The sequence below is a fragment of the Oncorhynchus tshawytscha genome, unplaced genomic scaffold, assembly GCF_018296145.1.
Source record: "Oncorhynchus tshawytscha isolate Ot180627B unplaced genomic scaffold, Otsh_v2.0 Un_contig_13491_pilon_pilon, whole genome shotgun sequence".
In the NCBI taxonomy this organism is placed as follows: domain Eukaryota; kingdom Metazoa; phylum Chordata; class Actinopteri; order Salmoniformes; family Salmonidae; genus Oncorhynchus; species Oncorhynchus tshawytscha.
In genome coordinates this window covers 65,001-77,226 of record NW_024609248.1, presented here as the reverse complement: position 1 = coordinate 77,226, position 12,226 = coordinate 65,001, and the positions used below count along the sequence as shown (strand labels likewise).

Sequence of the window (12,226 nt, the reverse complement as noted above, 5' to 3'; positions counted from 1 at the left end):
CCTGGGAGAGAGGAATACGTCTCCCTGCTATAAGCCTGGGAGAGAGGACTACGTCTCCCTGCTATAAGCCTGGGAGAGAGGACTATGTCTCCAGCTGCTGTTTGAAGGGTGGAAAATCAGGATGTTTAAATCAAACCAAGGGGTCTGAGAACGACCACAGGTATGAAGGTAGAGAGAGAACAGTGTGTGTGTGTGTGTGTGTGTGTGTAACAGGGTTGTGACAACATGGAACCTGCTAGAGAGATTAGTAGAGTTCAGTATTTTCACAGCTGGGTTGGTATTTGAAGGTAAAAGCGCCTCCCTAAAGCCAAAATCCTGCCTTGAGGTTAACGAGCAGCTAGATACCAGGGCCGGCCAGTTAAACGTACTGGACCAAGGAACCTCAGGAACACATCGACATCGTTAGGATATAGTATACTGTAGATGTCTAGAGGCGCAGGAAACAGTGAGACTAAAGGGGGTGGTTACCTCAGTAATGTTACCTCAGGAACACATCGTCATCATTAGGATATAGTATACTGTAGATGTGTAGAGGCGCAGGAAACAGTAATGTTACCTCAGTAATGTTACCTCAGTAATGTTACCTCAGTAATGTTACCTCAGTAATGTAATCATCAGTAATGTTACCTCAGTAATGTTACCTCAGTAATGTTGCCTCAGTAATGTTACCTCAGTAATGTTACCTCAGTAATGTTACCTCAGTAATGTTACCTCAGTAATGTTACCTCAGTAATGTTACCTCAGTAATGTTACCTCAGTAATGTTACCTCAGTAATGTTACCTCAGTAATGTTACCTCAGTAATGTTACCTCAGTAATGTTACCTCAGTAATGTTACCTCAGTAATGTTACCTCAGTAATGTTACCTCAGTAATGCTACCTCAGTAATGTTACCTCAGTAATGTTACCTCAGTAATGCTACCTCAGTAATGTAATCATCAGTAATATTACCTCAGTAATGTTACCTCAGTAATGTTACCTCAGTAATGTTACCTCAGTAATGTTACCTCAGTCATGTTACCTCAGTCATGTTACCTCAGTAATGTTACCTCAGTAATGTTACCTCAGTAATGTTACCTCAGTAATGTTACCTCAGTAATGTTACCTCAGTAATGTTACCTCAGTAATGTTACCTCAGTAATGTTACCTCAGTAATGTTACCTCAGTAATGTTACCTCAGTAATGTTACCTCAGGAACTCAGTAATGTTACCTCAGTAATGTTACCTCAGGAACTCTGTCATTCGGCTGTAACAGAAGTGGATATCCTCTATCGTTTGAGGAACATATTGTCATTCGGTTATAGAGTAAGAGGTACGAAGAGGTCTCTTACGTGTCGTAGGAAGCAGCGTGAGACTCGTAATAGGTGATTTTCAGTAGTAACGTTACCTCTGGGTATATTGAAACAAGTCGTTGGAGGAAAGAGGTCTCTTACGTGTCGTAGGAAGCAGTGTGACACCCTCAGAGGGTGGTTGCAGCAGCTCTCCAACTCCTTGAGGAAGTACTGGCTGTGGAAGTCCATAAGCTTCTCCAGGTTCCCAAAGATGACGCTGCGTTTTCCCCTGAGGTCCTGCGGGAGGTCTCCTCTCTCCATCTCGGGGAAGTAGTGCTCGATGATGTAACGGAGGGAACGCACGTACTCCCTCTCCGTGGTCACCATCTCATCCACGATGTGACGCAGCTTACTGTGGCGAGAGGAGAGGACTGTTAAGACTGGTCAGTTTACTGTGGAGGGAGAAAGAGGACTGTTAAGACTGGTCAGTTTACTGTGGAGGGAGGAGAGGACTGTTAAGACTGGTCAGTTTACTGTGGAGGGAGAAAGAGGACTGTTAAGACTGGTCAGTTTACTGTGGAGGGAGAAAGAGGACTGTTAAGACTGGTCAGTTTACTGTGGAGGGAGAAAGAGGACTGTTAAGACTGGTCAGTTTACTGTGGAGGGAGAAAGAGGACTGTTAAGACTGGTCAGTTTACGGTGGAGGGAGAAAGAGGACTGTTAAGCTACCTGTCTCAACATGTCCTAGTGGTCCTCAGTCCCCAGCTACCTGTCTCAACATGTCCTAGTGGTCCTCAGTCCCCAGCTACCTGTCTCAACATGTCCTAGTGGTCCTCAGTCCCCAGCTACCTGTCTCAACATGTCCTAGTGGTCCTCAGTCCCCAGCTACCTGTCTCAACATGTCCTAGTAGTCCTCAGTCCCAAGCTACCTGTCTCAACATGTCCTAGTGGTCCTCAGTCCCCAGCTACCTGTCTCAACATGTCCTAGTGGTCCTCAGTCCCTAGCTACCTGTCTCAACATGTCCTAGTGGTCCTCAGTCCCTAGCTACCTGTCTCAACATGTCCTAGTGGTCCTCAGTCCCCAGCTACCTGTCTCAACATGTCCTAGTGGTCCTCAGTCCCCAGCTACCTGTCTCAACATGTCCTAGTGGTCCTCAGTCCCTAGCTACCTGTCTCAACATGTCCTAGTGGTCCTCAGTCCCCAGCTACCTGTCTCAACATGTCCTAGTGGTCCTCAGTCCCCAGCTACCTGTCTCAACATGTCCTAGTGGTCCTCAGTCCCCAGCTACCTGTCTCAACATGTCCTAGTGGTCCTCAGTCCCCACCTCTAGAAAGAGAATGTAGAATGTAGCTCTAGAGAATGCTGCTTGGTGAAAACATCTGGACGAATCAACATGTTATTACAATGATACCACTACTTACTACTACAACTACTCCTACTGCTACCACTGCTACTATACTTATACAACTACTACTTCTGCTACCACTACTACCACTACTACTACTGCTACAACTACAACTACTACTACTGCTACCACTGCTACTATACTTATACAACTACTCCTACTGCTACCACTGCTACTATACTTATACAACTACTACTTCTGCTACCACAACTACTACTACTGCTACTATACTAATACAACTACTACTACTGCTACCACTGCTACTATACTAATACAACTACTCCTACTGCTACCACTACTACTATACTAATACAACTACTCCTACTGCTACCACTACTACTATACTAATACAACTACTCCTACTGCTACCACTACTACTATACTAATACAACTACAACTACTCCTACTGCTACCACTACTACTATACTAATACAACTACTCCTACTGCTACCACTACTACTATACTAATACAACTACAACTACTCCTACTGCTACTACTACTACTATACTAATACAACTACTCCTACTGCTACCACTACTACTATACTAATACAACTACAACTACTACTTCTGCTACCACTACTACTATACTAATACAACTACTCCTACTGCTACCACTACACTAATACAACTACTACTTCTGCTACCACTACTGCTATACTAATACAACTACTCCTACCACTACTACTATACTAATGCAACTACTCCTACTGCTACCACTACTACTATACTAATACAACTACTACTACTGCTACTACTACTATACTAATACAACTACTACATCTGCTACCACTACAACCACTACTACTATACTAATACAACTACTGCTACCACGACTCCTACTGCTACCACTACTACTACTATACTAACACAACTACTACTACTGCTACTACTACTACCACTACTACTGGTTTCTCTGGTCTCTTCAGAGTCTAGACTGTCCTGGTTTCTCTGGTCTCTTCAGAGTCGAGACTGTCCTGGTTTCTCTGGTCTCTTCAGAGTCTAGACTGTCCTGGTTTCTCTGGTCTCTTCAGAGTCTAGACTGTCCTGGTTTCTCTGGTCTCTTCAGAGTCTAGACTGTCCTGGTTTCTCTGGTCTCTTCAGAGTCGAGACTGTCCTGGTTTCTCTAGTCTCTTCAGAGTCTAGACTGTCCTGGTTTCTCTGGTCTCTTCAGAGTCTAGACTGTTCTGGTTTCTCTGGTCTCTTCAGAGTCGAGACTGTCCTGGTTTCTCTGGTCTCTTCAGCGTCTAGACTGTTCTGGTTCTCTCTCTGTCTCTCTCTCTCTCTCCTCCACTTGTCAGCCTGCTGGGGTCTCAGCCTCTCTCTCTCTCTCCTCCACTTGCCAGCCTGCTGGGGTCTCAGCCTCTCTCTCTCTCTCTCTCCTCCACTTGCCAGCCTGCTGGGGGGTCTCAGCCTCTCTCTCTCTCTCCTCCACTTGTCAGCCTGCTGGGGTCTCAGCCTCTCTCTCTCTCTCTCCTCCACTTGCCAGCCTGCTGGGGTCTGCTGGGGTCTCAGCCTCTCTCTCTCCTCCACTTGCCAGCCTGCTGGGGGTCTCAGCCTCTCTCTCTCTCCTCCACTTGCCAGCCTGCTGGGGTCTCAGCCTCTCTCTCTCTCTCTCCTCCACTTGCCAGCCTGTTGGGGGTCTCAGCCTCTCTCTCTCTCTCTCTCTCCTCCACTTGCCAGCCTGCTGGGGTCTCAGCCTCTCTCTCTCTTCTCTCTCCTCCACTTGCCAGCCTGCTGGGGTCTCAGCCTCTCTCTCTCTCTCTCTCCTCCACTAGCCTGCTGGGGTCTCAGCCTCTCTCTCTCTCTCTCCTCCACTTGCCAACCTGCTGGGGGTCTCAGCCTCTCTCTCTCTCCTCTCCACTTGCCAGCCTGCTGGGGTCTCAGCCTCTCTCTCTCTCTCTCTCTCCTCCACTTGCCAGCCTGCTGGGGTCTCAGCCTCTCTCTCTCTCTCTCCTCCACTTGCCAGCCTGCTGGGGTCTCAGCCTCTGCCAGCCTGCTGCTGGGGTCTCTCAGCCTCTCTCTCTCTCTCTCTCCTCCACTTGCCAGCCTGCTGGGGTCTCAGCCTCTCTCTCTCTGCTGGGGTCTCTCTCTCTCTCTCTCTCCTCCAGCCTGCTGGGGTCTCAGCCTCTCTCTCTCTCTCCACTTGCCAGCCTGCTGGGGTCTCAGCCTCTCTCTCTCTCCTCCACTTGCCAGCCTGCTGGGGTCTCAGCCTCTCTCTCTCTCTCTCTCTCTCCACTTGCCAGCCTGCTGGGGTCTCAGCCTCTCTCTCTCTCTCTCTCCTCCACTTGCCTGCCTGCTGGGGTCTCAGCCTCTCTCTCTCTCTCTCTCCACTTGCCAGCCTGCTGGGGTCTCAGCCTCTCTCTCTCTCTCTCCCACTCCAGCCTGCTGGGGTCTCAGCCTCTCTCTCTCTCTCTCTCTCCACTTGCCAGCCTGCTGGGGTCTCAGCCTCTCTCTCTCTCTCTCTCCTCCACTTGCCAGCCTGCTGGGGTCTCAGCCTCTCTCTCTCTCTCTCTCTCCTCCACTAGCCTGCTGGGGTCTCAGCCTCTCTCTCTCTCTCTCTCTCCTCCACTTGCCAGCCTGCTGGGGTCTCAGCCTCTCTCTCTCTCTCTCTCCACTTGCCAGCCTGCCACTTGCCAGCCTGCTGGGGTCTCAGCCTCTCTCTCTCTCTCCTCCTCCACTTGCCAGCCTGCTGGGGTCTCAGCCTCTCTCTCTCTCTCTCCTCCACTTGCCAGCCTGCTGGGGTCTCAGCCTCTCTCTCTCTCTCTCTCTCTCTCCACTTGCCAGCCTGCTGGGGTCTCAGCCTCTCTCTCTCTCTCTCTCCACTCCAGCCTGCTGGGGTCTCAGCCTCTCTCTCTCTCTCTCCACTTGCCAGCCTGCTGGGGTCTCAGCCTCTCTCTCTCTCTCTCCTCCACTTGCCAGCCTGCTGGGGTCTCAGCCTCTCTTCTCTCTCTCTCCTCCACTTGCCAGCCTGCTGGGGTCTCAGCCTCTCTCTCTCTCTCCTCCAGCCTCCACTTGCCAGCCTGCTGGGGTCTCAGCCTCTCTCTCTCTCTCTATCCTCCACTAGCCTGCTGGGGTCTCAGCCTCTCTCTCTCTCTCTCTCCTCCACTTGCCAGCCTGCTGGGGTCTCAGCCTCTCTCTCTCTCTCTCCTCCACTTGCCAGCCTGCTGGGGGTCTCAGCCTCTCTCTCTCTCTCTCCTCCACTTGCCAGCCTGCTGGGGTCTCAGCCTCTCTCTCTCTCCTCCACTTGCCAGCCTGCTGGGGTCTCAGCCTCTCAGCCTCTCTCTCCTCTCCTCCACTTGCCAGCCTGCTGGGGTCTCAGCCTCTCTCTCTCTCTCTCCTCCACTTGCCAGCCTGCTGGGGTCTCAGCCTCTCTCTCTCTCTCTCTCCACTTGCCAGCCTGCTGGGGTCTCAGCCTCTCTCTCTCTCTCCTCCACTTGCCAGCCTGCTGGGGTCTCAGCCTCTCTCTCTCTCTCTGGGGTCTCAGCCTCTCTCTCTCTCTCCCCCAGGTCACCTGCTGGGGTCTCTCCTCTCTCTCTCTCTCCCCCACTCTCCCCTCAGCCTCTCTCTCTCCTCCCCTCTGGGGTCTCAGCCTCTCTCCTCCATCCCTCCACTCTCCAGCCTCCTCTCTCCATCCTTCTCCTTCTCTCCCTCAGTTCACCTCCCTCCATCCCTCTCTCTCCATCCTTCTCTTCTCAGCCCTCAGTTCACCTCCCTCCCCTCTCTGTCTCTATCTCCCTCAGTTCACATCCCTCTCCCTCTCTCTCTATCCTTCTCCTCTACCTCAGTTCAGCCTCCCTCCCTCTCTCTCCCTCCTCCTCTCTCCCTCCCTCCTTTCTCTCCCTCCCTCCTTCTCTCCCTTAGTTCACCTCCCTCCCTCCTTCTCTCCCTCCCTCCTGCTCTCAGCCTCCCTCCTTCTCTCCCACTTAGTTCACCTCCCTCCCTCCCTCATTCCTCCTCAGTTCATCTCCCTCCTTCCCTCCCTCATTCTCTCCCCTCAGTTCAGCCTCTCTCCCTCTCTCTCTCTCCCTCAGTTCCCTCTCCCTCCCTCCTTCTCTCCTCCCTCCTTTTCTCCCTCCCTCCTTCTCTCCCTTGCCACCTCCCTCCCTCCTTCTCTCCCTCCCCTTCTCTCCCTCAGTTCACCTCCCTCCCTCCCTCATTCTCTCCCTCAGTTCATCTCCCTCCTTCCCTCCCTCATTCTCTCCCTCAGTTCACCTCCTCTCCTCTCTCTCTCTCCCTCAGTTCACCTCCCCTCCCTCCTTCTCTCCCTCCCTCCTTTCTCCCTCCCTCCTTCTCTCCCTGGGGTCTCAGTTCACCTCCCTCCCTCCTCCCCCAGGTCTCCCTCCCTCCCTCCTTCTCCCTCCCTCCCTCCTTCTCTCCCTTAGTTCAGCCTCCCTCCCTCCCTCATTCTCTCCCTCAGTTCATCTCCCTCCTTCCCTCCCTCATTCTCTCCTCAGTTCACCTCCCTCCCTCTCTCGCTCTCCCCCCAGGTCACCTCCCTCCCTCCTTTTCTCCCTCCCTCCTTCTCTCCCCTAGGTCACCTCCCTCCCTCCTTCTCTCTCTCCCTCCTTCTCTCCCCAGGTCACCTCCCTCCCTCCCTCATTCTCTCCCTCAGTTCACCTCCCCTTCCCTCCCTCATTCTCTCCCTCAGTTCACCTCCCCATCCCTCCCTCCTCCCTCCTTCCCTCCCCTCATTCTCTCCCTCAGTTCACCTCCCTCCTTCCCTCCCTCCTCATTCTCTCCCTCAGTTCATCTCCCTCCTTCCCTCCTTCCCTCCCTCTCTCCCTCCAGTGTGTCAGGGGGTTCTGTACCACTCAGTGTGGGGTTGGGGTCTGTGAACAGTGTGATAGGTTCTCTGGTGACAGCCTCTCGGCATCAGGCCCAGCCTCCACACAGCCACACACAGAGCCTTTTACACACACACACACACACACACACACACACACACACACACACACAGTAAAGTAGTGGTAGCTAGACTAAAACCCATCTGTCCCTGTAACACTACACTGGGAAACATACTGACAGACAGACAGACAGACAGACAGACAGACAGACAGACAGACAGACAGACAGACAGACAGACAGACAGACAGACAGCTCGCTCTGTGTGTGTGTGTGTGTGTGTGTGTGTGTGTGTGTGTGTGTGTGTGTGTGTGTGTGTGTGTGTGGTAGCTTGACTAGCCAGGTACCCACCTGCCCTTGGCACGGGTCTCTGGTACAGGACTACTGGTAGTGCTGATGGAGGGGGTCCTCAGTGCCTCTCCTGCTGCCCAGCCAGGAGGCGTCATTCTGGGGGAGTAGGGTCGCTCAGCCACCTCCCTACTACTGACCTCCAGGCCTTTAATAAACACCCCAGTGTTGCCGCGCCTCGCCGGCTCGCTCAGCGTACGCTGACAGGTCCCATAGCGGGAGGAGTCAGGGGAGGCGGGGGCGGGGCTCTGGCAGTCGAAGCTCTGGGTCTTGCGGAGCGGGGGTCGGCGAGCAGGGTTAGGGGCGGAGCTCGGCTCCAGGGGGGTCAGGCAGGGGGAGAAGGAGCAGGAGGAGCTATGGCCCTGCGCTTCAATACAAACCCCTTTGGACGACTCCTCGGAGGAGGTGCTACGGGTGAGGAGCTGGGTGGAGAGGGGGGTGAGGGGGAGCCTGTGCACCAGACCGTAGGGAGAGGAGGTTAGGGGTGTCTCCTGTCTGAGGCTGCAGGCCGACTGAGCTGAGGCAGAGCTGGAGGTGGAGGACAGCCTCTCTCTGACCCCCCACACCCCACTAAAGGCCTTTCTACAGGCGTGTGACACGCTGCGGCTCCTCTCCTGTCCCACGTCGTTGTTAACGTCTGAGTAACGTCTGGGGGTGGCGTCCCCTACCCCGCCGTCCTTCCCTGCACCCGCTGTACCCGACCCGGGTGACTCTCCCGTGGGCAGGGCTCGCCTCGTCCTCAGAGCGGCCTCCAGCTTCTTCTCAAACATCTGCTTGGTCTCCTGGCACTTGGACCAGGCGAACTTCCACTGTTTGAGGCCCTGCTCGCTCTTCATCTCCCCAGCCAGCTCCTTCATCTCCTGGAAGCGGGGGTCGGGGATCGGGGGGTGCTGCCGGCTGTACCCCTCCAGACAGCTGATCACCCCCTGGCTCTTGTCGGGCACCGTGCAGTCCTCCATGCTGATGCTGGCCAGGTGACGCATCCCCTCCAACGCCCACTCATACGCCTGGAGAGAGAGAAGAGAGAAGGAGAGAGGAGAGAGAGGAGAGAGAGAGAGAGAGAAGGAGAGAGAAGGAGAGAGGAGAGATAAGGAGAGAGAGAAGGAGAGAGGAAGGAGAAAGAAGGAGAGAGAGAGGAGAGAGAGAGAGAGAGAGAGAGAGAGAGAGAGAGGAGAGAGAGGAGAGAGAGAGAGAGAGAGAGAGAGAGAGAGAGAGAGAGAGAGGAGAGAGGAGAGAGAGAGGAGAGAGAGAGAGAGAGAGAGAGAGAGAGAGGAGAGAGAGGAGAGAGAGAGAGAGGAGAGGAGAGAAGGAGAGAGAAGGAGAAAGAAGGAGAGAGAGAAGGAGAGAGGAGGAGGAGAGAGAGAGAGAGAGAGGAAGGAGAGAGAGAGAGAGGAGAGAGAGAAGGAGAGAGGAGGAGAAAGAAGGAGAGAGAGAAGGAGAGAGGAGAGAGAGAAGGAGAGAGGAGGGAAGAGAGAGAGAGAGAGAGAAGGAGAGAGGAGGGAAGAGGAGAGAGAGAGAGAGAGAGAGAGAGGAGGGAAGAGGAGAGGAGAGAGAGAGAGGAGAGAGAGGGAGAGCAGAGAGAGAGAGAAAAGGAGAGAGGAGGGAAGAGCAGAGAGAGAGAGAGAGAAGGAGAGAGAGGAGAGCCAGGAGAGAGAGAGAGAGAGGAGAGAGAAGGAGAGAGAGAGGAGAGAGAGAATCAGAGGAGAGTTGGAGAATGTTCCAGAAGAGAAGGAGAGGAGAGGAGAGAGGAAGGAGAAAGAAGGAGAGCCAGTCTTCTGATAGGGATTTCACAGAGAGAGAGAGAGAAGGAGAGAGAGGGAAGAGCAGAGAGAGAGAGAGAAGGAGAGAGGAGGGAAGAGCAGAGAGAGAGAGAGAAGGAGAGAGGAAAGAGCAGAGAGAGAGAGAGAAGGAGAGAGGAGGGAAGAGCAGAGAGAGAGAGAGAGAAGGAGAGAGGAGGGAAGAGAGAGAGAGAGAGAGAGAGACTAGTCAGAGGAGGGAAGAGCAGAGAGAGAGGCCCGTACTAGAGACCTCAAGAGCAGCTCAGGCCCGTACTAGGAGTCACCTCAGACAGGCCTCAGGCCTGTACTAGTCACCACAACAGTCCTCAGGCCAGTACTAGTCACCTCAGAGGCCTCAGGCCTGAGAGAGAAGTCACCAGGAACAGTCCTCAGGCCAGTACTAGTCACCACAACAGTCCTCAGGCCAGTACTAGTTACCTCAACAGGCCTCAGGCCCATGCTAATCACCTCAGACAGGCCTCAGGCCAGTACTAGGAGGGAAGAGCCTCAACAGGCCTCAGGCCCATGGAGACCTCAGGGAAGAGGCCAGAGGCCTGAGAGAGAAGGAGAGAGGAGGGAAGAGCAGAGAGAGAGAGAGCCAGAGAGGAGGGACCTCAACAGGCCTCAGGCCCAGAGCTAGTCACCTCAACAGGCCTCAGGCCAGTAGAGAGTCACCTCAGAGAGGCCTCAAGAGCAGAGAGAGAGATCACCAGGAACAGGAGGGAGGCCAGTACAGTAGTCACCTGTTCCAAAGGCCTGGAGGCCAGAAGTCACCTCAACAGTCCTCATTTCCATGTTGGGTCATTTAGCACCACTCAACAGGCCTCAGGCCAGTGTGTTAAACTAAGGTCACCTCAACAGGCCTCAGGCCCATACTAGTCACGTCAACAGGCCTCAGGCCCGTACTAGTCACCTCAACAGGCCTCAGGCCCGTACTAGTCACCTCAACAGGCCTCAGGCCCGTACTAGTCACCTCAACAGGCCTCAGGCCAGTACTAGTCACCTCAACAGGCCTCAGGCCAGTACTAGTCACCTCAACAGGCCTCAGGCCAGTACTAGTCACCTCAACAGGCCTCAGGCCAGTACTAGTCACCTCAACAGGCCTCAGGCTCCTCTCCTCTCAGGGTGAGGATGGTGGACAGAGACAGACTCCTCTCCTCTCAGGGTGAGGATGGTGGCCAGTACTAGGGACCTCAACAGGCCAGTGAGGATGGTGGACAGAGAGGGACTCCTCCTCAGGCCAGGATGGTCACCTCAGACAGGCCCAGGCTCCTCCTCTCAGGGTGAGGATGGTGGACAGAGACCTCTCCTCTCAGGGTGAGGATGGTGGACAGAGACAGACTCCTCTCCTCTCAGGGTGAGGATGGTGGACAGAGACAGACTCCTCTCCTCTCAGGGTGAGGATGGTGGACAGAGAGGGACTCCTCTCCTCTCAGGGTGAGGATGGTGGACAGAGAGGGACTCCTCTCCTCTCAGGGTGAGGATGGTGGACAGAGACAGACTCCTCTCCTCTCAGGGTGAGGATGGTGGACAGAGACCTCTCCTCTCAGGGTGAGGATGGTGGACAGAGACAGACTCCTCTCCTCTCAGGGTGAGGATGGTGGACAGAGAGAGAGGTATGAAGAGGTGAGGATGGTGGACAGAGACAGACTCCTCTCCTCTCAGGGTGAGAATGGTGGACAGAGAGAGAGGTATGAAGAGGTCAGGGGTCAGGAGAGAAGCCCTCTGCTCTGTAAACAACAGAGATGTGTGGAGGAGCTGGGAGGTCTGACCAGTCACGACCCCTGTCTATACTATAGCAGCAGAACACACACACACACACACACACACACACACACACACACACACACACACACACACACACACACACACACACACACACAGCTCCTTAATGAGCTCTAACAAGCAGTCTAATCTCTGTAACGCTGATGAGAAAGACATGCTTAGTCTTGACAAGTTAACACCTCCAATAAATGAATCCATCTCATTTAACTACCCATAATCCATCTAATTTAACTACCCAGAATCCATCTCATTTAACTACCCAGAATCCATCTCATTTAACTACCCATCCATCTCATTTAACTACCCAGAATCCATCTAATTTAACTACCCAGAATCCATCTCATTTAACTAACCAGAATCCATCTCATTTAACTACCCAGAATCCATCTCATTTAACTACCCAGAATCCATCTCATTTAACTACCCAGAATCCATCTCATTTAACTACCCAGAATCCATCTCATTTAACTACCCAGAATCCATCCCATTTAACTACCCAGAATCCATCTCATTTAACTACCCAGAATCCATCTCATTTAACTACCCAGAATCCATCTCATTTAACTACCCAGAATCCATCCCATTTAACTAACCAGAATCCATCTCATTTAACTACCCAGAATCCATCTCTCAGTACCATCAACAACATGTTGAGAGTTCATGACGACCAAGAGAAGACTGTCTATAGACTGTCTGAATGACCAGACCAGGACATTGATACAGGACCAACTACAGCTGAATATCTGACTGGGAGAACAGTCTCTAGCAGAAGAGGATCCTCTGAACCAGACATA

At 53.1% G+C, this 12,226-nt stretch overlaps 1 protein-coding gene across 5 annotated transcripts in view; it reads right to left on the bottom strand.

Annotated features, from left to right (window-relative positions):
- Positions 1–12,226, bottom strand: part of plekhg4 (pleckstrin homology domain containing, family G (with RhoGef domain) member 4) — a 78,173-nt gene that overhangs the window by 13,373 nt on the left and 52,574 nt on the right. For all 5 annotated transcript variants that reach the window (XM_042314621.1, XM_042314618.1, XM_042314617.1 and 2 more), the window contains exons 2-3: positions 7,873–8,876; positions 1,433–1,682 (exon numbers count right to left, since the gene is read on the bottom strand). In XM_042314621.1, the coding sequence (XP_042170555.1) occupies positions 1,433–1,682; positions 7,873–8,852 (1,230 nt within the window). In that variant the 5' untranslated portion in view covers positions 8,853–8,876. The remainder of the gene's footprint in view (positions 1–1,432; positions 1,683–7,872; positions 8,877–12,226) is intronic.